At 43.3% G+C, this 23737-nt stretch overlaps 1 protein-coding gene across 4 annotated transcripts in view; it reads right to left on the bottom strand.

The window, feature by feature from the left end:
- The window catches only part of OPCML (opioid binding protein/cell adhesion molecule like), a 1692348-nt gene that overhangs the window by 823720 nt on the left and 844891 nt on the right, over nucleotides 1-23737 (bottom strand). The window contains exon 2 of one of the 4 annotated variants that reach the window (XM_004379314.1): nucleotides 3666-3750. In XM_004379314.1, the coding sequence (XP_004379371.1) occupies nucleotides 3666-3750 (85 nt within the window). Of the gene's footprint in view, nucleotides 1-3665; nucleotides 4396-23737 lie in introns of those variants that run through there. The other 3 variants (XM_004379313.1, XM_012556398.2, XM_012556397.1) reach the window with 3 other exon arrangements.

The following is a 23737-nucleotide window of genomic DNA, read 5'->3' as shown; positions in this document are numbered from 1 at the left end:
TTACAGGATCAACCCCACCTCATCTTCCCCACTCCTCAAAACAGTTATGCACACAACGTGGTTCTGTACAAAAGGAAATTTAGAAAAGGTTGAGGCCCGTGAAGAAAGCACCTCAGATGGTCATCTGCACGGCCGAGACAGCTCGACAGGCACCAGTGGGCCAAACTGAGGACACGGGGCTCCTCTCCTAACACGGTCGCTGACTCGGACACAGTACTTCTAGATACTTGTCATAGCTAATCTAACTAAAAGGCACAGGACTTCTTTCTAAATTTTGTTTATTTTGTTGTTGTTGAGAATATATTCTACAAAACATACACCAATTCAACAGTTTCTACATGTACAGTTTAGTGATATTGATTGCATTCTTTGAGTTGTATAACCACTCTCACCCTCCTTTTCTGAGTTGTCCCCCCCATTAACATAAACTCATTGCCCCTAAATTTCCTACTTAATCTTCCGAGCTGCCTTTGTCAGTTTGACCCCATATAGGTAGTTCTTAAAAGAGCACACTGCTCAAGGCAGACCCTTTTTCTTTACTAGTTAAGCTAAACTACTGCTCGGCTTTAAGATGACTTCAGGCAACATTTTCGGTTTAAGTTTTAAAAATTACTTCAGGGGCACAGAACATTTTTTACCCAACAGCAGACAATTGTAATGAAATGATCTGGCCAAGAGGGCCCATTTGTAATAATGAATTCAAATCAGATTCATAGAATCTATAATTCAACAATAGTGAATATCACCTTATTTTTCCATATCATCTTTCTTTCAAGAAGGCAAAATCACTCAATATTCAAATAATTATTTTTACTTTCCAAGTAGCCCTGTGAAGTAGTTATGAGGAAGATAATATTGCCTCACTTACATAAAATGAGTTTCATCCACATTCAGAACTTCAGTGCCTTCATTGGTACATCACTCCCTAATGTCCCTCAATTCAATCAAAGACCAATCATAACAAAACTGATATCCCCAAGTAAGGAAAACATTCTTCTCTAAGTCATGCAATCGTTCATTGGAAAATTCAAAGGAGGACCCAGGTTTCTCCCTTTCTTTGCTTTTCCTACTTCATTCAAGATTTAGAAACAAGCATTGGATAATTTGATCCAGGATAGACCCTTGAAAAGGTTTTCTGTGGCTGATGGGTGTGGGTACGATTCAATTGTTTTGATGCATTCTGAACACTGAATCCTCAAACAATGAATCCCCAACCGAACATTTTAAAGGAGACCAAATAGTGACCATACTTAAGAATTATAGTTTTTTTTTTTTTTAAAGCAAAAAACAACACAAAATAGAGCATGGTTCTTTTGTCTGGAGTTGTGACCATGGAGTCTCAGAGCCTAGAAACACACACTCTCCCTCAGAGTACCCACAAATGAGTTTTCTGGTAGATGATGTCCAACTGTTAGCCAACAAAGCAAAGAAGAGTTTAAAAAAAAAGGATAAAGTTTGGAACCCATAGAAATTTTGCAGGAGGTATATATGTTGTTTTCAACGTATATTGTTTAACATATATGTACTGTGATAGTAGTAAAATCATAACCTTAAAAAAGCAGGGTATAATAAAAATTAAGTAATAAAGGGAAGAAAGGAAGAAAAGAATGATAAACTGATTTAAAAAATGAAATAATAAAAGAGAAGACCATGAACAGTAAAAGAAAGATGATATACAGAGATCAAAAATGTGGACAATGTGTTGGATTTCTCTATCCAGGGGGAAATACACCGAAGGAGAGGTAAAATCACCAGATTTATGCTTACTTTAAAAAACTAAAATATGCAATTAGGTATAAGATAACATTTATATTTGAACATGTGAGTTATTTATTATTTTTTAAAGTAACTATTCAGTTTTTCCTTTTTTTTATTCCCATGCCCATTACCAAGCCCAGCTGTTAAAAATTGAATTGAAGATCACAAAAATAGGCCAGTGGCTAATAAAAAAAGGTAGATCAAAGCTGGACCTCTGCTGGTGGAGTCATCTTACTGCAGGAAAGCAGAAAGCTCAAGTTTTTCAGTTACCAGTTTAACTTTGAGGGACAGGAAGAGAAGAGAGGATTTTGGAAAGTTTAGCACTGAAGCCATATTCAGTCCTGGGCTCTTTGCCCCCAGGAGAAGACCATAACAAAGGGAGAGATTGGTGGCAGTATCATCATCTCTTGACATCCATGAACATTTGCCATGACGTTCTTTGTTAAAGAGCTTTGTAGCCAGTGAGCTACTCTCATCTTTGAGCTTGCTAGGCCACTGGAAATGCACGTCCTGCAAGTCCCTCCATTGGGCTGACAAAACTTCTTTGGGGCAATGAAGAAGGAATATCACATCCAGTCTGGGACAGTTTGAAGGGTCCCCATATGGTCAGGAGACTTCTTCCTCATAACGTCTAGGAGGGACATCTCGACCCTGCTTTTTCTCTCTCCTCCTTGGATACCAGAGCACCAGCAGACAAGGCTCTGGGACCTGGTTTCTAACTTAAAAGAAGATTCATCTAAAAGCCACACAAAGTGGCAAGAATCCAACCTTAACACTTGGGGTTAGAAAAAAATAGCTGCTAACCCAGAAGCCTTCTTTCTGTCCCCAGGGAGAGGTTCATCTAGATGCAGGGAGGGTTCCGATCAGGGAGACGAACGAAGAACAAGAAGGAAACCCCACGCTCATCTCTCCCTAGGACAAGCCAGGCATTTGGGCTGCGGAATCTGGGGCAGAATGCTTTATTTTCACCATAGCCATCAAAGTCATAGACAGGGCAAACGCGTTCACCCTATGCATATTGTGAGACATAGTTAAGCTAGGACGTCCCTGAATCTGTCTCCTAGGACCAGAGCTGCCTCATTAAAGGGATAAAAGATGATAACTGCTGAGCTGGTGGAAAGTGGTGGCTGCATTTTTATTAAAGTCTCTGCTGCAATTCCTCAGTCCCCAAAGGTTTATATTCCAAGAATCCCCACCCCTGAGTCTGGAGCATGTCAGTGAGGCCGTGTAACTCATTAATGTGAAACAAAAAGCTTTCCTATTGTGCTTTCACACAGAGTGATGTCGTTGCATAAAAGCTACATGTTTCCTCTCTTTGGCTCCAGCCTGCAAAGATAAAACTGCCCTCATAATTTATAATAGGGGTCCCAGGAGTACCACACAGTTGACATGAATTGCTGCTTCTTGAGCAGCCTCATAAAGAGCCAGGGGCCCGGGCTGGTAATTCTGGGGCTGGAATTGTAGTTACCTCTCCCACAGCGGGGAGCCTGCCAGTCATGGCTACCTGCTCCCACGCAGCTGACCTATGAAAGTCACCAAGGCATCAAACAATACTAAGTTTGCCACCCAGTATTCCGTCTCAGTGCCCTCGTGTTCTCATCTTGGAGCCAAGGCAAAAAGTGGCTCGCCATGCCATGGCCTCGTAGATGCCTGAAGTCCCAGGCCTGGATCTCAGGGTTCACCTGTAAGACCCTGGACCAAAAAAACAAACGCAAGTAAGAGACATGCCTGTCCAGGAGAATGGGCATTGCCTGCCACACAGTACACAAGCGAGCACTGTTGGGGCCTGTGAAGGGGCCTCTCACATCCTCCAAGTCCACACACAAGCTTTCTGATCGCCTGGCTCACCCCTACCCATGTGATCATGCCCCGGGGGCTCAGTCCCCCACTGAAGTACAGCTCCCTACCTGAGGGTGGCGCTCTCCCCTTGACGGACTGTCACGTTGTCCATAGCTTTGGGGAAGGTGGCGTCTCCGCTTCGCACCGGCACTCCTGTGGGTACAAGGAACAGCAGCCTGAGAGACAGGACCACGAGGCACTTCCAGGGCAGGAACAGGTACCCACAGACCCCCATCCTGGATAGACACAACTTCCCAGAACTCAGCAGCAGCACAGTCCTTGTCCCCCCACACCAGCTGGTCACAGGAAGTGGTGTGGGGAGAAAGGAAGGGATGGAGCAAGCCAGAAGCAGAGAGGGGGAAGAAGAAGAAAGAGTCCAAGCTCTCCGGAGCCTAATATTTCTTCCTCAAATCCTGCCTCAGCTTTCCAGCCTAGCAGAACCAGATGCCCCTCCTGCATCCACAAAGATCTTTCTGGAAGCTCCCCGGGGGAGGAAGGAGGCTGCGGGATGGGAGAGGAAGAAGGTGCAGTGATGAAGGTCACAGAGTGCTCTTTTCTGCCTATCTCTTCAAGATGCTACTTTCCGATTCAGCTGGGCACGCTCTGCAGAGGTTTGGCATCAAAAGTTTATAACCCAAAGAAGCAAGGCAAGTGTCTCTGACATAAAGGAGCTGTCATAAAAAGCGGCTGCTTCGAGGAGAGGAGAACATGTTTTATTAGAGCACACATATGTATAGATATCTTTATGAGCCAGACCCGAATCTCCAATCTGTCACCCAGAGGCGGTAAAAAGTTCCACAGCACGGGCCATGGCGCCAGACCGCGCCCGCGATCCTCCTGGTCTGGTGGCTTCTGCAAGCAGGCTGGGTCTGGCTCGGCTCCGGCCGGCCCCGCGCCCGCGCTGTCGGCGCCCACGGCGGAGAGGGGTTGCGGGCGCAGGCAGGGGCGGCGCGCAGGACCGCGGCCCCGCGCTCCGGCTCCGACACCGCGCCGTGCCGGGGACGCCCGAGTTCAGCGGCGGCCCCCGGGCTCAGCGCAGCCTTCCTCCCAGGAGCGTCCCCGCGTCTCACTGGAACCGACTTCCAGAGTTGTCATAGCAGCAGCTCCATCACTGACCACCACTTTCTCCTCAAGCGGACCCCAGAGCGCCCGCCCCGCGCAGACTTTGTCCCGGAACCTCCGCGAGCGAGCACCGCGCCCCCAGCTCCCGCTTAACCCCCGCCACGCCGGGGCCGGCGCGACACCGCCCCGCAGGGCCCCCCGGGCTTCGAAGCCATGCGGAGAGGCGGCCAGGCACCTCACCCCGTCTCAACTTGCTCCCTTAACCCTGTGGGCCTTGGCACTGCGCGGACGCCAGAGCCAGCGGAGAGAATGCTGCGCCCTGCTCTGTGGTTTCCCAGGCATGGCGGGGAGCGAGAGAGCGAGTACTGGGGAAAGCAGCATATTGACACTGACACCTTCCCTCCACTGGATGCCTCCGCCGAAGTTGCTAAACCCCACCCTGGAGTAGCTAAGCCAGTCTTCACCTAGCCAAGCTACCTGTACAGTCCTATGGCAGAGCTCTCCTGGGCCTCCGTAAACATGTGCAGTCAGCTTTCCGCTCTGATGACCCATCTCCAAACACTCTTCCCCTCCACTCCCTGCCACTCTCTCCCACAGTGGGAAATTCTGGGCTTCTCACTGCACAACCTGCGAAACAGCTCCCATTCTACCCTGTGCTTATAACGGATGCACCTTACTGTCACAGAGCGAGGGCTGGGAAAACGCGTGGAGGTCCTAAAAAGGATGACAACTGATTTTTATAAAATCCATCCAAGACGTTAGGATCACAACATGTGATAGCACCGTGATGGTGTTGGGAGGGCACTTAGTGATACAATGGTCCTAGAAGCTAACCACATTTTCCTTGAGCTTCAGAGTAATTTTAACATATTCCAGTACCAAGCCTGAGTGCTCAGGCTTCACTTGGGTCTCTAGTGAGCGGGTTTCTGTTCCACCTGGCGGAAGTCTCCCTGACTGGCTCTTACTGTGTATCCTAAATTAATGGTTGCCATGTGCATCTGCTCTATTGTGTGCTTTCTTAAATCCTTTTGTTCACCTGGGTTCTGCACAGTTACAAAAATAAAATTTAATTCAAAAAATAAGTATTGAGCTCTCATCATTCACTACTTTAGTTGCTGAGGGATACAAAGGCATGCTACCTGCTCTCGGTTGTGAGGGACTGAAGGCAAATAAAGACTGCCTCTTCTCCCCTTGTAAAATGGTTAGCCAACATGTATGTGTGTGGGTATATATACATATATATATACATACATACATACATATATATATCTATCTATATATATATATACATACATATATATATATTAGGTCTGAATTTTTTAATTAGCAGCATACTCCAGGAATAGAGAATGCTTATCACTAGTCATGTAGGTTACCATGAAAACATACATTAGGCCTTTTAGAAAGCAGAGATTAGTAAAGGCAGGAGTAGGGCAGAACATTTCCTCGTGAGCTCCTGAGCTCCAGCACTGAGAACAGCAATGACACAGAGAAGAAAGACTGGGCGCTCAGACAGCAGCCACACTGCTTAATCTTGCATCACCCACCAGTTTTAATGACACACATCTGTCCTTAAGATTTGGGTGCACCCAGACTTTCTGTGTGAACTTTGCACATAATCCTGTAAACTCTGCGATGCTCGTGTCCATAATCAGCAGACTGGAAAGGCTTTTTTTGGGATTTAACCTGTGAAATGCTGAAAATGAGAGACGGTGCTTATACAATCATAGAGTTTGTATTTTGGTCACACTCTCTCCCTGGGCTGAGGAAATGCACCCTGGCATCTCAACAGTCTAGGTGGTCGGGGTGGACTGTGCTCCTGCCACCCAGATGCAAGGAACTCAGATAACATTCCCAATGTGTGCACCTGTTGGTCCTATAGCGTCCAGGAGGCAGAAATGGGGGCAGCTGGTAAGTGCTAACTGGTCCTATAGCTTCCCAGGAAGTGGAAATGGGAGCAGTTGGTTAAGTGCTAACTCAGCTCATGTAGCATGATTTAGATGGGAAGAACATGAGATTGAAGATAGGAAAAGAATGGCTGTGGCAAGGAAAGAACAGCAGAGACAGGTAGAAGTCAGGCATAAATCCTCTTAATAAAATAGAGTAAGTCCTGTTCTTGAGGAAGGAATAAACCAAGTATCCTTTTTTTTTTTTTTTTGCAAGATTGTCTCCCCCATCAAAAGACATCTGGAGCCCTAGAGAACATGATCTGTCTATTCTATTCTAAGACTTGTTCCTCATTCAATATTTGCTGAGTGAATACATGGGCTGAACTTGAAAGGCTAGCGAGTCAGAGAAATAAATGCAAAGGTGTGATCTTTATGTCAGTCTACAATTTTGTGGGGAGATTCTACCTATTTGTAAGCTATTGGTAGGGACCAGCATGTGCATTTATAGGAGAAGGTCAAACTCAAAGAGAAAAGAGGGTGACGTTCACGATGAACAAAGACTACAGTAGTTTATGTTGGGAGTTTACTGTGAGATGCTTAGATGAGCACCATCTATCATGGTGACCCCAGCTAACTACCTCATGGATACTGGACTGTTATACAAAGATAAATTAGCAAATTGGCTAAGAGTGTGGGCTCTCTAGTTGGAATGTCTGTTCAGATACTGACTCTTCAACTCTGCAGCTGTGTGACCGGTACTTGGTAATACCTGTCTCATCTGTCTCATAGGACTGGGGGATAATTAATAAGATCATACAGGCAACATATAACCAAAGGACATGGGGCAAGGGAAGAGTTTAATAAACATAAATTATGGTTACATACCATAACTCCTGCTTTCATGTTATAAGAAATTGTGGCCTACGAAATGATGTGAGTGAAAGAATGCAAATGCCTTATGTACAAACTAGAGGATGGAAGTCTTGCTATTTATGGCAAGTTTTTGCAGAAAATGCAAAGTTGGATCCAGGTTGCAGGGCTGTAGTGACCACAAACAATAGAGACTGCTGAGTAGGCAGAGAGAAGTAATTATGATAAAGCTCGAGAACAGGGATCCTGGTCAAAGGAAATCTCCTTGGGTTTGGAAAAACAGACATAAAGAAGGCAGAAAGAAGGGCTATATAGAACCCTGGGAATCTCCATGTCCATATTCAGATAACTCTAGCAACTTGAAAGGTAGCATTTGGAACCCAGAGAAAATTTCCTAGAATATCCGAAGAAGCTAGTAAAAAGTAAGGCAACCCACCTGGGAAGCATACCTGTAACGGTTTGATTATCACATGATTCCATTTCAAACTGGTTTAAACAAGAGTCTGTGTCCATAACTTTCCACCTTTCACGTGCACTGTGCCCGGGGGTGAAACGCCTCTCACGCTCCTGAAGAGTCACACCCAGGAGAGAACCACTTAGCAAAGGTGTGTGCACTACCACTGCACAGACGGGGAGCAGCGGTGAAAGAACAGGTGGAGACAGGCTTGTGGGACAGGAACTCACGCTCACACCCAAGCAACTGTCCTGATGACTAGAGCTAACCACCGCCTGCTGCGAGCTAGAAGCCACTTGGCAGCTGCTTTGGGTGTGGATGGACACTTCTAACCACTCTCAGGGGCTATGAAAGCTCTGTCTTGTATTCTTCGGCATGTCACTCCCACACAGAAAGGAACGCCCGAGGCAAACAGTCAAAGAAACAGACCAAAAACCAACACTGTTTTCATTTACTCATTTATTATTTCATTCAATAGTTCTGTAAGCATGTATTAAATGCTGGTCTTATGTCAGGTACTGGTCTAGGAGGTGCAAGGGTAAATAAGAAATACCAACTTTCTGATACACTGCCTTTCTGCAAGGGGGAATGAACAGTGCTGAAGCTGGGAAGAATGAGATAATAAACAAATAGAAATATTTAGAGTGTGCATCATGCTATAAGTAAATAAATACATGAAAAGGTTGATGAACTAGACAGGTGATAAACAGGATAGGCAGAGAAAGCCCCTTGAAGAGTTGCCGTTTGAGCTAAGAAGGAGCCAGCCACGGGAAGGTCTCAAGCAGCACCAACAGCTAACGCAGAGGCTAAAGGAGACTGGCTGGGTAGACGGACTGGAAGCCTGGACGCACTGCCTTGAAAGCTGTGGTAATGGTGTAGACTTTATTCTAAGCAGTGCAAAAACATTGACAGTTTTCAGCAGGCAACTGATGTGATCTGACTGACAAAGTTTTAAGACACTGCTTTGGTTGTCATGTAGAGAATGGACTCTAGGGTATAGAGTGTAAGCAGGGATGGTGCCCAGCCTAGAACAGGCACTAAGTGACGGCAGGGCAATGGAGACGGAGGGAATTGGAGAGATAAGGGGTGTATTTTAGAAATGTGGTGGTTAAGATTTCCCGAGAGTTTGGATGTTGTGATTGAGAATACGAAAGGGATTGAGGAGAACTCTAAGATTTTGGTTAACAACTAAGGTTTGGGTACAATTTTCTGCAAGGGAGATGACTCCAGAATGAATAGGTTAGGGAGGCAGGGTTAGACGAGTGACTAAAGAGGCCTGATAAACTTGTGATGTCTGTTATTTCTGATACAGCCAAATGGAGATGCTGAGTTGGCAGTGGAACAAAGGTTCTGACGCTTACAGTAGAGGGTTGAATATAATTCAGTGTTACCTATTTAAAAAAAAAAGTAGAAAAACTCTTAATGGTGTGTGTATGTGTATTGGGGAATGTTATCCATGGGACTCTATCTATGGAACCCTTATCCCAGATCTAGAGGCTCCTCTACCTTTGATTGTAAATTAGAATTAGACCTTCTCATCCTGTATTACAGACCCTAAGCTATTTTATGGCTTTTACTTTGTCTCTTAATATATATTCCCTGCTTAGCCACACATCAGTTTTTGGGAGTAGATTTTAAATTGTTTGGGGATGAGGACATGAAGTTATCACTAATCTTTTAAGAAAATCCTATCCACTTACCTTAATGTGAGTCTGTGGGTCTGAGCTGTAGCTCGGCTGTACTGTACTTGCCATGACTGAGGTCAGTTAGAAGCCTGTCTCGCAGAGAGGTGGGTAAGGAGTCAGATGTCAGTGTGAATCCGCCTCCATCACTTACTGTCTATGTGACTTTATAAAAGTTCCTTGACTTCATTAATCCTCAGTTGCTACATCTGGCAATGGGGGCAATAATAGTAATGTATTTATAGAGCATTTATGAGTATTAAATTCTGCATATAAAGTAATCAGCATCATGCCTGGCCCTCAGCAAGCACTCAATAAATCTTAGTGCTGACTACCTACAGAGAGAGGTCTTGCTCCCCTGAGGTCACAAGCTTCTTCTCTGAAGTGGGTCTATAGTAAGATAAGCTCTACAGAGTATGGCATGAACATTCCCAAGTTATGTGTGTGTGTGTGATGTGGGAAACAGGACATGTCTTTCTTTGGTTTTGAAGAAGAGCCTATTTTAGAATAAGAAGTCATCTAAGGGTCAAAAAGTTCACATGGTTATTAATAAGCTTCCATTTTACAATTGAGGGGCTGCCTAGATGAGGATGGCTCTTGGGGAATTCTGGATCCAACAAAGATATCTGAATTTATCTCATGAAATTTGTATCCAGTCATGAAAGCAATGTCAAACTGTGTGTTACTCTTAAGCAAGGAAAACTTACAGCTTGTGTTTATCTGCGGGCAGGTTGTCCCAAGCTGCTCTGTATGTGCATTAGGAAGAAACATGAAGAGAGGGCCCTGTGTCTGATGTCCACTTATATTACAGAAATCTGCCTAAGTCAGCGTGGACCCAGGGGAGTGGAACGGTGGAGGAGATATCCAGGCCTAGCCTGAAGAAGTTGGCTCTCTTGAGGCCTTCAGGAAATATGCTGCTACTGAACAGAGATGAGAATTAACAAGGGCTTCAGTTTTTAAGCTCCAGGAAGTTCCATGAGATAGAAACACATGCCAGAATACAGAATTTTGGATGAGACACAATTGCTGTCTTCAGTAAAACCCAAAGCAATCCCCAGGTAAACAGCCGCCTATGTGATCAACACAAGACACAAATGAGAAACCTCATTTCTCTCTCTCTTTTTGTACCCCTGAAAACAACCAAAAAAATCCATGCTGTCGAGGTGATTCTGACTCACAGCAACCTCATAGGACAGAGTAGAACTAACTGCCTCATAGGGTTTCCAAGAAGCAGCTGGTAGCGGCTGGTGGATTCGAACTGTCAACCTTTGGTTAGCAGCCAAGCTCTTAACCACTGAGCCACCAGGGCTCCCCACTTGAAAACAGACATATGTTAAATGATTTTCCTAGTCATCTACTGGCCTGAGATCAGAACTCAGGTTAGTTCAATCCTTTCCCTCACAGACGGCATCACATGCCCTCCAAGGAAGGATTCGTCTGCTGTGCTAGTGGAAAGGACCAGCTTTGGACATGAATTAAAATTCCTGGTTTCAAACTCCAGCTCTGCCACTTTACAAGCTCTGTGGTCTTGGACAAGTTGCTTATCCTCTCCGAGTGTTTATCTCCTCGTTTGTAAACAGGGTTAATAAGAGCCACGTTACAGAGCTGCTGTAGTATTAAGAGACGATACATGTGAAAGCACCTGTCAGTGCTGGCACAGTGACAATTATGGATGACAGTGAACATTCAAATCACCTACTCTTCTCTCTTCTTAATGCCAAATGACTGCAATTGACCAAACCAGCCAAACTAAACAAAAACATGGAAAAAAGATAACAAAAAACTCTACAATAAGCATGCCATAAATAAATGAATGAACAAATAAACCACGCAAGATTTAATAAAAGGATATCTATGAGGTATTTCATAAGACTTAGAGAGTCATCCTCTGAGAACTGTACTCAGCAGATATGTGCTTAACAAAAGAGCTGATGTCCACTCTCCATGGTTTGCAGAAAGCTGGTGAAGCTGACAGAAGAGGATTCAACCCCATTGCCGCTAAGCAACTCCCCCAGTAACCTCCATTCTCTTCATGCTCCCAAACTCCCCAACAGTGGGACATTGCAAGGCATCACTGAATTAAAGCATCTCCTCCTGGAAAGACTGACACTCCTATAAAGGTACCAATTTCTACCAGCCACACAATAAAATCTGCCTCATTGCTTTATAGTCACACCTCATATAGTTCTATAAATCGAATAACAAACAAACATTCTATTGAGAATAACAAGTAATCACATGTGTTTTTTTAAAGGCTCAGTAGGAGTTATTATAGTCCCGTCCCTCCTGAATGTCAATATAGCCTCCACTTCAAAGACTGCTCACACGGAAAGTGGATTCCATCTTGAGAGGGTGCAAGAGAACCCCAAGTGTAGACAAGAGAAACACGTGTCAGCGGTCCACTTGCCTGGCTGCAAATTGGAGCCGAGGAACCTCAGGCAGAGGACCAGACTTCTCTAACCCCAATCTTCCCTGTCGCTTAGACGGGAAAAATACCAACTTTAAATTCTTTTTTTAAAGAATTGAACACGTTATGTACAAGATACCTACCAGAGGGCTTGGCAGATAGAAAGTACACATAAGCGGGTGCTCTGATGTTACTTCACCTGGGCTCTATCCCCTTCTTGCCAAATGAATACGATTCTCAGTCTTATAGAGGAACCAGAACTTGTATTTTATATTATATATTGGTTATTTGCAATCTTAACTCCTTTGCCAAACTTTTTTTTTTATTGTTCTTGTATTCAATGAATAATTCATGAATTCATTCATGCATTCATTTTTGGGGGGCTGACATTCATTGAACGTCTGGGCACCTTGCTGGACCTAAGGATACAAAACACATCATAAGTAACCTTCCTTAAGGAGTTTATAGTCTAGCAGGGGAAATAAAGCAGATATCATAGTGCAGTGTGATAACATTTACAATAGAAGCATGCCCAGGATGTTATGGGAGTTCAGAGTCCAGCCAACAAAATTAGATTGGGATTCTTGGAAAAGTGCTCAAAGCACGTGCTATTAAGCACACTTTAAAGAATGAGTTGTATTTAAGCTGCCACCTGGTTTCTGATTTTGGCAACTGAGTGGATGATGTTACCAATCTCAGAGAAAGAGTAAGAGCAGTCAGCAGTGAGTGGAGGGCAAGGTGATAAATGTTGAATTTGAGGTGCTGGTGAAACATGCCAGCAAAGATATTCTATTGGCATTTGGATATTTAGGTTTTGAGCTTGAAAAAGAGACAATGTTTATAGTTACAGATTTTGGAATCATCTTTGTGTAAGTGGTGAGCTGAAGCTCTGGGTGTACTGATGAAGCCGCTCAGCAAGAGCCATAGAGTGAGAAGGAATAAAGCAGCAAGTGTGCATTCTGGGCAATACAGACATTTAAGGGGTGAGTGGATAGGAAGGCATGAAGGATTCTGAGGAGTGAGCAGAAAAATAGAAGGGAAATCAGGGATCAGTGATTTGAGAGAAATCAGGGAAACTTTCAGGAAAAAAGGAGTGGTTAGGAATGTCAAACACTAGAGAACTGACAGAGGTGAAGGCCCGAGGGTTATGCTTTCATGATTTCACACAGTGGAGAACACAGGTGACTTTAGCAGAAGCATTTTCACCACTGGGGCAGCAGCAGAAGTTAGGTGGTAGTGAGCTGAGGGATGAGTGTAACCCAAGGAGAAAGCCCAGACTTTCAAGCCTAGTTGTGAAAGAATGAGAAAAGAGAGTGGGCAGACTGCAACTGGACAGGGATGTGGTTTTGAGGGAGGCTAGCTTTGTATTTTGTTTATTTCATCTTCGATGTAGGAGACTTGAATATATACATATATATTCTGGGGTATATATATATGTGTGTGTCTGTGTATGCTTATTGCTATATATAGGATATATGTAAATTTATATATATATAAATCAAATAACAAAAAAAAAATTATATTGAGACCTACAACTGTCTCTACATAGTGTCTGAAGATTAAGAGGTCCTTGAAGGTAGTTGTAGCCCTGCCTGTGCTAATCACAGCATTTGTACATGGTGGATGATTAATAAATACGTGTAGAATTGAATTGTGTCACATGAGAAGTTATGTCTCTGGAGCCACTCAGGGGCAGACTAATCAATCAAAATTTAAATAATAATAATAATAATTATCATCATTATAAGGAGACCTGGAGGTGCAGTGGTTAAGAACTCAGTCAGCAGTTCAAACCCACCAGCCACTCCTCGGGAGAAAGTTGTGGCAGTCTGCTTCTATAAAGATTTACAGCCTTGGCAATCCTATATAGGATTGCTGTAGGGCCACTATGAGTCAGAACTGACTCGATGGCACCTAACAGCAACAACATGATTCAGAATCAACTCAACGGCAATGTGTTTGGTTGGTTTTATCATCATTGTTATTATCTTACTAGGCTCTGGAACGAACACCTTATAGGCACTATCTAATGCGACTCTTTCAACAATTCTATGAGGAAGATATTATTATGAGATAAAGAAACCAATGAGAACAAAGATTATTCTTAGTCATTTCTAGGAACTCGAAGTAGAAACTGTGAAATCTATTCCTGTTCCCCTCATTACTCATTAATCAGCTATATCACCAGCATCTAGAACTAGTGCTAGTTCCTGGCACTTTGTAGGTATTGTGGGTTGGATTATGTCCCCCAAAAAGACACGTCCAACTGCTAATCCCTAGTACCTGTGAATGTGACCTTATTTGGAAAAAATGTCTTTGTTGATGTAATTAAGTTAAGGATCTTGAGATGAGATCATCCTGGATTAACTTGGTTGGCCCTAAATCTAATGACAAGTGCTTTTGTAAGAAGAGAAGAAGACACAGTCAGGAGAGGAGAAGCACAGAGGAGAAGAAGGCCATGTGAAGATGGGTAGTGATTGGAGCGATGCAGCCTCAAGCTAAGGAAAACCTAGAGCCACTACAAGCAGGAAGAGACAAAGGATTCTCCCCTAGAGTCTCCAGAGGGAGGATGGCCCTGCCAACACCATGATTCTAGACTTCAGGCCTCTAGAACTATGAGAGAATAATTTTCTGTTTTAAGTTAATAAGTCTGTGGTTATTTGTACAACAGCCCTAGGAAACATATCCAATAGGTTTTTAAATAAATATTTGTTAAATTATTAATAAAAATAGTTATTATTTCTAACCCTCCAATCTCACAGAGATTATAGCTATTAAAGACTCACATATCCAACTATCAATAATGAAAGATATTTGTCCCGATTGGGGCATTGGATAAGATTTCACTGGTAGCAATTTGTCTAGAGGTAAAAAGAACAAGAGTAGTTCAATTTGTATCCTATAAAGGAAGTTCATCATGGAGGGATGATGATAACAAACAACAAAGGTGCACTTCACATATTAGTATTCTAATCAATAAATATAACCAAATTAATCAGACACATAGCTTGTGATTTATATAATCATCGTAATATATGATTTGTTATTGTTGTTAGATGCCATCGAGTTGGTTCTGACCCATAGTGACCCTATGTACAACAGAACAAAATACTACCCAGTCCAGCTCCATCCTCACAATCGTTGTTACCCTTAGCCCATTGTTGCAGCCACTGTGTCAATTCAACTCATTGATGATCTTCCTCTTTTTCGCTGATCCTCTCCTTTACCAAGCATGTGTTAACTAGGAATAAATAGTAAGCATCTCATCAAATTTAATTAAAGAGAAAAACCTTAATTCATTTATTTGACCACATCCTTAAGCTCTTATGTGTGTGCTTGTGTTCTGCTTATGTTTTACAATGTATTTTTACAGTGGGTTTTGGCCAAAAAAATAGTATGAGGTACATTGTACTGGGCAATCTCTAAAACTCTGCTAGCCTTTAAGCATCACCACCACCATCACATACACATTTTATACCAATATATAAGATTTGTCTCTGAAGTTTTCCATCACCACTAAAGGTCCCTCCACTCCTTAACCCAACACTGAAATTATTCTCTGTATGTAATCCCAAAAGTCCCCCCTCACCTCCTCCCTACCCGTCTAGGTCTCGGTCACCTTGCTGGATGGATTCTATGTTACAAAGTTTGAGACAGAAAAAACACTCTCTAGGTGAGGAGGCCCTAGGTTGCCTATGGTGGCAGGAAATGCAGTCCTGAGTACTGGGAAGGGGGAAGACATAGAATTGACTGTCGGTCCCTCCATTGTTCAGTGGCATGGAGTCTCAGAAAAGAGGGAGGGGAAGGGAATCTCAAAGAGAAAACAGGAGAGGAGAGAGAGGCGCAGGAGAGAAGGAAGATGGGTCCAAACACCTCACTGTCCCTTTGCGCAGCTCACCTAAAAGAATCAAAACTAGTATTCTTTCAGGAATGTCATAGAAAAGCAGAGGGGGGAAAAGCCCCTCTACACCCTCTTCAAATAGCGTAGAGAAGGGCAAGCTAATGCTTAATTTTTCTTTCTCAAGAGACTAAGCCCAATTAGTGTTTAAACAATTTAAATTACAAAATATGTGGAGTTAGTGCATCAGTGTGAATGGACTTTACTAACAGTGCAATTTGTTTTCTCTTTCCTAAGAGGGGAAAGGGGTTGTAAAGCAGTGTGTTACAGAAGCAAGGGATTCGATGCCACAGCGAATGAAAAAGAAAATGAAGTCTAGACAGGCCAGCAATAACTATACAAGTTATCATTGTGCCCAGAGCCTCGTTTTATCTACATCTACTTCAGAAAATGTCAGAATCTACCCCCCATAGTGCTGCATGAGGAAGCAAATGCAGGCCCAGAGTACTGTGAAAATCAGAAGTGCTGCCCTGGAATCTGGGGAGGTAGAAAGAAAAATGAGAGGAGAAGAAACTTCAAAGCAAACCCAATGAACCCAAACCCGTCTCATCTCACACATCGTAGTCTCAATTGTTCTTTCAACATGAAATTGGGTGATTGTCTACATTATATTCCAGGATGGAAATCATCCAACAGACTCACTGTGATGTGGCAAAATTCCAGTCATCATCTGCCCAATTAAGGAGTGGAATTTGGGAAACATCCATCTGTCTTGGCTCTAAACTGAGCTTAAATACACTGTTTGACCTCTTCACCTTTATCTGAAGGATTGAACTACTAGGTACAGAACACTAGAGAATAAATGTAGAATACTGAAATACTGCTGCGGCTGTTGTTACTGCTACCATTATTACTAAGAACAGTAAAAATAGCAATACTGAGTGCATAAAGCATGCCAGTACCTAAGATAAATGACTACATGGCTTGTGTAAAATCTCATTTAGCCTGACCAATAATCCTAACATTACTGTAGGAAACTTAGGCTCAGAGAAGTTAAGTAACTCCTACGTGATCACAAGATGCCCCTCTGAAGCTCCAGTTCGTCTGTCTTTATCAGGGCATAGCAGACATTTGGTGCTTTTAGTACAGAGAGAGTCTCCTTCTCAAGAAGCTGGGAATTCCACTTGTGTGAAAAGCGCAACTGTTGTGATGGCAATAGGAGTCTGGGGTGAGGCCAGGAACAGGGGCTGAGGATGGGAGAGGTTAGGAGGGGACAGAAAACCGAAGGCAAGGCAGCTTCCTGTAAAAGCACAGGCTGCTTCAGCTGATGGGGAAGCAAGACTGTGAAATAAAGCTGTGACTCCTGCTCTATTTTCTGCATCTCCCTCCCTGCTCCATCTGTCTTTTTCCTCTTCTTTATTCCTCTGTCTCTTCTCCCCTTGCAAATCTTCAGCTGCTAATTTTCATCCAACACGTTTATGAATTTGTTGCAACACTTTTCTCTTTCTGTCAAGGTATCCTGTGTTCCAGTCTCCCCCACCCTTTGGCAGTGTGTATTTTATTCTACAGACAATTTTTCCAACAATTCCCAGGTGTGGTTATTTGCTGTGACATCTTCATATATACAATCAACCCATGCCGCTGAGGGCCTGAAGAGAATATGAGGGCCAGGTCTGCAGCTGGGCCACTTTGTCCCTGTGCTGGGGGTGAGGGGGCTGAGAGTGAGGGTGAGGAGACGGGGCCCTGGGGAGAGGAGTGAGCAAAGGAACACAATGGGCATCTACACTGCAGGCTCTGCTGGCCTCCATCTGGAGCAGAGCTCCCCAGACTCCCAAAGAGGTCACGTCGCCCTTTCTTCTGCAAGTACCAAGGATCCTGCAGAAACGAATTGTCATCCTTCTTGTCTTAATTAACACAAACAAATGCTGCTGGGCAGGAGTCCTAAAAATATTTTTCTTGGAAATATATGAACTGAGACAGATACATAAACAGTACACATAACTATATCCCAGCATCCCTTAAGCTTTGAAACACACCTGGTACTAGGCATATTGAAACAGTCGAACAAGAATGCATTCCAAGATTTTCATATCTCAAGTCAATCAAGATTAAGTGCATCTTAAGGATGAGCAACACAAAGAAATGTGTAGTTCTAAAGAACTAAAAAAAAAAGAGGTCTTGGTGGTGCAATGGTTAAGACCTCAGCTACTAACCAAAAGGTTGACAGTTTGAACCCACTCAGTGGCTCCGAGGGAGAAAGACCTGGCTATCTGCTTCCATAAAGATAATAACTAAGAAATTCCTATGGGGCAGTTCTACTCAGAATTGATGGTACCCAATGACAACAAAGAGCAAAATAAACAAACAGTGTATAGAGTGCCTGATGTAGTAGTTTCTTCAGACACGCTTAATAGATGGATTGATTGGTGAGTTGACTGATGGATTTAAGGTGGATGAACAGAGAGAATGCTGTTCGTAGACTTGGCAAGGGGAGAAAAGCCAGTTCCAAACACATTGCTATACAATGTAAGTAACTCCATCATACAAATATGCCCAAAGAATGGTAAAATACAAATATACACTCAGCTGGAATCAAGTAATGGAGCAGATCAAAGACTCAGACATTGGAGAAGTCATTTCTCTTGGCTTCAGTTTCCTTACCTGTAAAATAAGCTATTGGATTAGAAGATTTGGGGAGCCCATTTCAGAAGTAATGGCCTATACAGACTCATGGCCATGTCTGGACTATTGGCCTTCCCAGGAAATTGTTTTGCACGTCTGCGTCTCTGCTTTAGCCCACGCTGTTTCTCCTATGTGCAATATACTCCTCTGCTCTGATCAGAGTTCAAAACTCATCTTTAACGTACAGCACAAACGTTACCTTCTTCTGGCAGTTTCCTAGTTTCCTTGTTGTTGTTGTTAGCTGCTATTGAGTCAGCCCTGACTCACGGACAATGGCATGAAATGCTACCCAGTCCTGTGCCATCCCCATGATTGGTTGAGAATCAAACCATTGTGATCTACAGGATTTTCACTGGCTGATTTTCAGAAGTAGCTCACTAGGCCTTTCTTCCTAGTCCATCTTAGTCTGGAAGCTCCACTGAACCCTGTTCAGCATCGTAGCAACACACAAGCCTCCACTGACAGACGGGTGGTAACTGTACATGAGGCATATTGGCGAGGAATCGAACCTGGGTCTCCTGCATGGAATGCAAGAATTCTACCACTGAATCACAAATGACCCCTCTAACCCGGCCCAGTTTCCTAGGTATAAGTAATTGCTCCTTCCCTCTGAGCCTCCTCAGAATTTTATTTCCTTGTTTTATTACAATGCATTTTACCTAGTTGAGTAGGGGACACTTTTCTCTTTGCTAATTTATTGAGAATCAGGTCTGCCTCTCTTCTCAATACCCAGCACAATGCTTAGCAAAAAGTAGATGCCCAATAAATGTTTATTAAATGAATGAGTGTGACACTGTTCTGCAGGACTTTCATTTCCATAGTGGCGTTTGTTTTTAACCGGATGCTGGTAGCACTGCGCAGTGGAGGGCTAAGGAGGCTTCTTGATGAATCATCGCAAGAAGTAAACAGAACAAGAGGAAAACAGCGCTCAGAAACTAGCCCAGTTTTCTTATCTGATCTTGGCCTGTGCTCTCCCTGCATATGCACCCCGCTATGGCAAAAACAGCATTGCAAGGACAAAGAAGAGTGTGCCTGAGAACTCAAGTTTCTTTGCAATTAGCAAACTCCTTCATGGTAAACAGACTAATTTTGCCCATGCGTCAGCAGTTTGCTTAATCAGTGATTTCTACTAAGAGCTGAAGGAAAATATTTAAAGTCTAGACTATGGTATGAGAGGATGGAAAACTGTTGGCAAAAGGAAAATGCTGGCTATTTTTCTCGTATTTGTCATAGAGGGGGCATCAAATTAAGGACATGGTCATTTATTTCTTTATAAATACTCTGTCTTCCAAATTTACTCAACATGCAAATCTGGTTTTACAACTATTGTCCACACTTATCCCAGCCTTGGCTGTTGCACTTGTGCTGTTTTGACTTTAAAGACAGCCCACCTTCCACAGAAGACCCTGACAAGGATTGGGAGAGGCACTATTTGGATCCATTTAGAGGCAGGCACTTAACTGCATTTGATTTTTTGCACTTTATCTTATTTTGTACATTATTTACTTTAAATCAGAGGCTCTCCATCAACTTAACTTTTAGCTTCAGCACCTCCGACCTCATGAGCGCTACATCCCCACCAACCTGCCTCTCCCTAATGGATGACAAAGACATAGGAATCCATAAATGTGGAGCTACAACTGTGAAGCCCCAAGACATGGGAAACTCTCACGATATTCTTTACTCCCTATCTAAGACCTCAGATGCATGACAGGGTGGCCTCAGATTACCAGTGAAATCACTGTGTCATATACTTTTGGATTTGGAAGAGATCTTAGACACCATCTGTGATGGTTAAGATTCTGTGTCAACTTGGCTAGGTCATGATTCCCAGTATTGTATGATTGATTCCCCTATGTGTTGTAAATCCTATCACTATGATGTAATAAAATGGATTAGCAGCAGTTATGTTGATGAGGTCTACAAGATTTAACAGTGACTTCAGCCAATCTCTTTTGATATATAAAAGAGAGAAGCTAGCAGAGAGACATCGAACCTCGTACCACCAAGAAAGCAGTGCTGGGAGCAGCGCCCGTCCTTTGGACCTGAGGTTCCTGAGCAGAGAAGCTCCCAGACCAAGGGAAGATTGATGACATGGATCTTCCTCCAGAGCTGACAGAGAAAGGCTTCCCTTGGAGCTGACACCCTGAATTTGGACTTGTAGCCTACTAGACTGTGAAAGAACAAATTTCTCTCTGTTAAAGCCGTCCACTTGTGGTATTTCTGTTATAGCAGCACTGGATGACTAAGACACCATCTTTTCTAATGTGAAGTTAATGCTAAGATCTCTCGTGTGCGATTCTTGGCTCATACCATCAGCTTGAACGTTTGTATGGATGCAAGACTCACAACACTACAGATTACCTTATGCTACCACTGACAGCTCTTACTATTAGAAAGTTCTTTCTGTTTCCATTTACTCCACTAGTCTGACCTACCAGAAGAGAAATGTGAGGCAGAGAAGATGTCACATTCTAAGTTTTCAGTAAATACTAGCTTTTTTTCCTATCATCATTACAATATTATTATTCCTAAGTGTTGCTATTTGTTATTATTATTGTTGCTTTTAATATATTACATTTGGACATTGCCTCTGTCCTTATTCTACCTATCCTAGCTACTCATTAGGGCTAGACACCTGAGATTTCAAAGCCACCAGCTGCATCTTGATCCCCTCTGGCATTACAGATTTGGAATTGAGTTTAGTTATTTCCACTTTCAGTGTCAACTGAGGTCAGTGAATGCTGACTGCAGACAAAGCTTGTGTGCGTTCTGCAGGCAGAGGTTGTGTGGGGAAGGCCCTTCCAGAGACAGGCAGATAAACCCTGCTGCACTGAACCCAGAGGGCAAAGCACACATACATACAGCTGGGAGAGGAAGAACAGCTCAGAAACACCTCAGGGTGGGAGAGAGGGTGGCAAATGAAGTCAGAGAGGAGGAAACATGAGCAGAATCCTTTCTGCACAGACCTTGTCTGAATAATGCTAACTCCACACACACATGGAAATAGTATTTAAATGAACAAATCACCAGCTTAATTTGCCATCTTCTCCTATAGTGTTGCTTTTCATACAGACATGTTATGTTATGGACACATTGCACACATTAGCATGATAATGTGTAAGAGTATGAACATTGGGTTCCTTCAGACTAAGGTTCAAATCCTGGTTCTTCCACTCAGTAGCTATGCGAACTGAAGATATATTTCCTAACTCTTTGAGTTTTAGTTTTCTCATTTGAAAGTATGAGGATAATAAAAGTACTTATCTATCAAGTTGTGCGATGATTACGTAAGATAACATATGAAATGTCTAGAACCTTTTTAGGAAAGTCATTATTCCTTCTCCACGTCTCCCTGGGGTCCTTCCTGTTCTCCGTCTCCTCCTTCTTGTCCCCATCACTACCTTCCAAGGCTCACGAAACTCTCACTTCTCCACCGCATTACCATCCTCACGGAGGTCTTCTGACCTCTGCAGCAGGTACCTGCAGATGGCAATTCGCATGTAATATTATACTGCTTGCCGTGCAGATTCTAATGCCGTTTATTGACAGCCGAGGAGAAGGTATTATGATTCTTATTATTCTCATTTTGCAAATGAAAAAACTGAAGCTCAGAAAGTTTATGTGACTTGCTCAAAGTCACACAACCAGTAACTGGTGAATAAAAACTCAAGTCTCGTGTGCTTTATAATAACAGTTCTACCTTATAGGGTAATTAACAAAAAACAAACCAAACCTTTGTTATCGAGTCGATTCTGACTCAACAACAACCCCGTAGGACAGAGTGGAACTGCCCCATAGAGTTTCCAAAGAGCGGCCGGTGGATTTGAACAGCTGACCTTTGATTAGCAGATGAGCTCTTAACCACTGCGCCACCAGGGCTCCATAAGGTAATTAATAGGGTTAAAATCATTAATTCCTACAAAGCACTTATTAAACACCCAATAGAGTTCAATTCTCATCATTGTGGTGGACATGAACATGAGCTGCTTATGTTCTTTTTCAAGGAAAGACTTATTGCCTCAGCTGCTGGGAGTGCCAGCAGAAAGAGTCTCTGGGATTTTCTCACTACAAGGATCCCCCCCACCCAAGTCCATGCCCTTCCCAGGGCAGCCACATTCAATGATTGAGCAAGTGGAAAGTAAAGTTCTGGCCATTTCCACCCAATATGGGACCAATCTGATGGGTCCTCCAGAGTTCACCATGGAGTCAGTCAGTGTTGCCATTGGCTGTGTCGCCATTGGCTGTGTCACACCTTGACCTCTCCCTCTGTCCAGTCCTACTTCCTGACCCTTCCTCCCACAGGTGTTGCTCTCAAGGACATTCCTTAATAAACAGCATGTGCAATAAACTCTATCTCCAAGACCCAGCCTGGGACAATCATGATCTCTGTTACCATCACGGTCATCATCAGCTTATGCAGGTTCCATTTACTTACATGCAAACCTACCTCAGAAGTCACTGGGTGGTGCAAACACTTAAGTGCTTGACTGCAAACCAAAAGGTTGGCTGTTTGAGTCTACCCAGGGGTGCACTGGAAGAAAGGCCTGGAGATTTACTTACAAAAAATCAGCCATTGAAAACCCTGTGGAGCAGTGTTCTATTCTGACACATGTGGGGTTGCCATGAATTGGAATCAACACAACAGCAACTAGTTCTAACCCATTTCTGACTCACAATGTGCTTATGAGAATCAAATAGAACCCCGTGTGCTAAGTGCCTGGCAGAGCACTGGCACTCGTCTGATAGGGCTGGCACAGTCGAGGCCATCTACTTGAGATATCTATGCATATTTGCCTTTAAGTGCAATGGTGAGTGATGCCAGAGTGCAGCTCCAAAGCTCTCTGAAAAAGGAGGGGCTGCCGCCTCAGGAATCACTTCCTCTTAAACCCAAATTGTTGCAGCCCCTTTGTACTCACTACACCAGGGTGATTCGTGCTTCTGTGTAAAGGCCCTTAAACTATTTTATATACATAGTTTTGCACCTTTAGTACCTATTATTTTTCTCACAGGTGAAATTATATTTATTATTATTATTATAGCCTCCTACGAAGAACTATGTTTTAAACACTTGTCTAAAATATTTTGTGATAAAACAATATGTGTAGGTCTCCGGCAAGATGGCGGTCTGGGCAGAAGCACCACGCCGTCCCTCTACAACAAAGATCCGAAAAACTAAGCCAAACAGAGAATCAACAATCCTGAAACCCTAGAACATCAAATGAAGAGATAAAGAACTCAGCCGAACACCAAACG

Source organism: Trichechus manatus, unplaced genomic scaffold (genome assembly GCF_000243295.1).
Source record: "Trichechus manatus latirostris isolate Lorelei unplaced genomic scaffold, TriManLat1.0 scaffold00064, whole genome shotgun sequence".
Lineage (NCBI taxonomy): Eukaryota > Metazoa > Chordata > Mammalia > Sirenia > Trichechidae > Trichechus > Trichechus manatus.
Note: the sequence above shows the minus strand (reverse complement) of the source record. Positions and strands in the feature narration are given on the sequence as shown.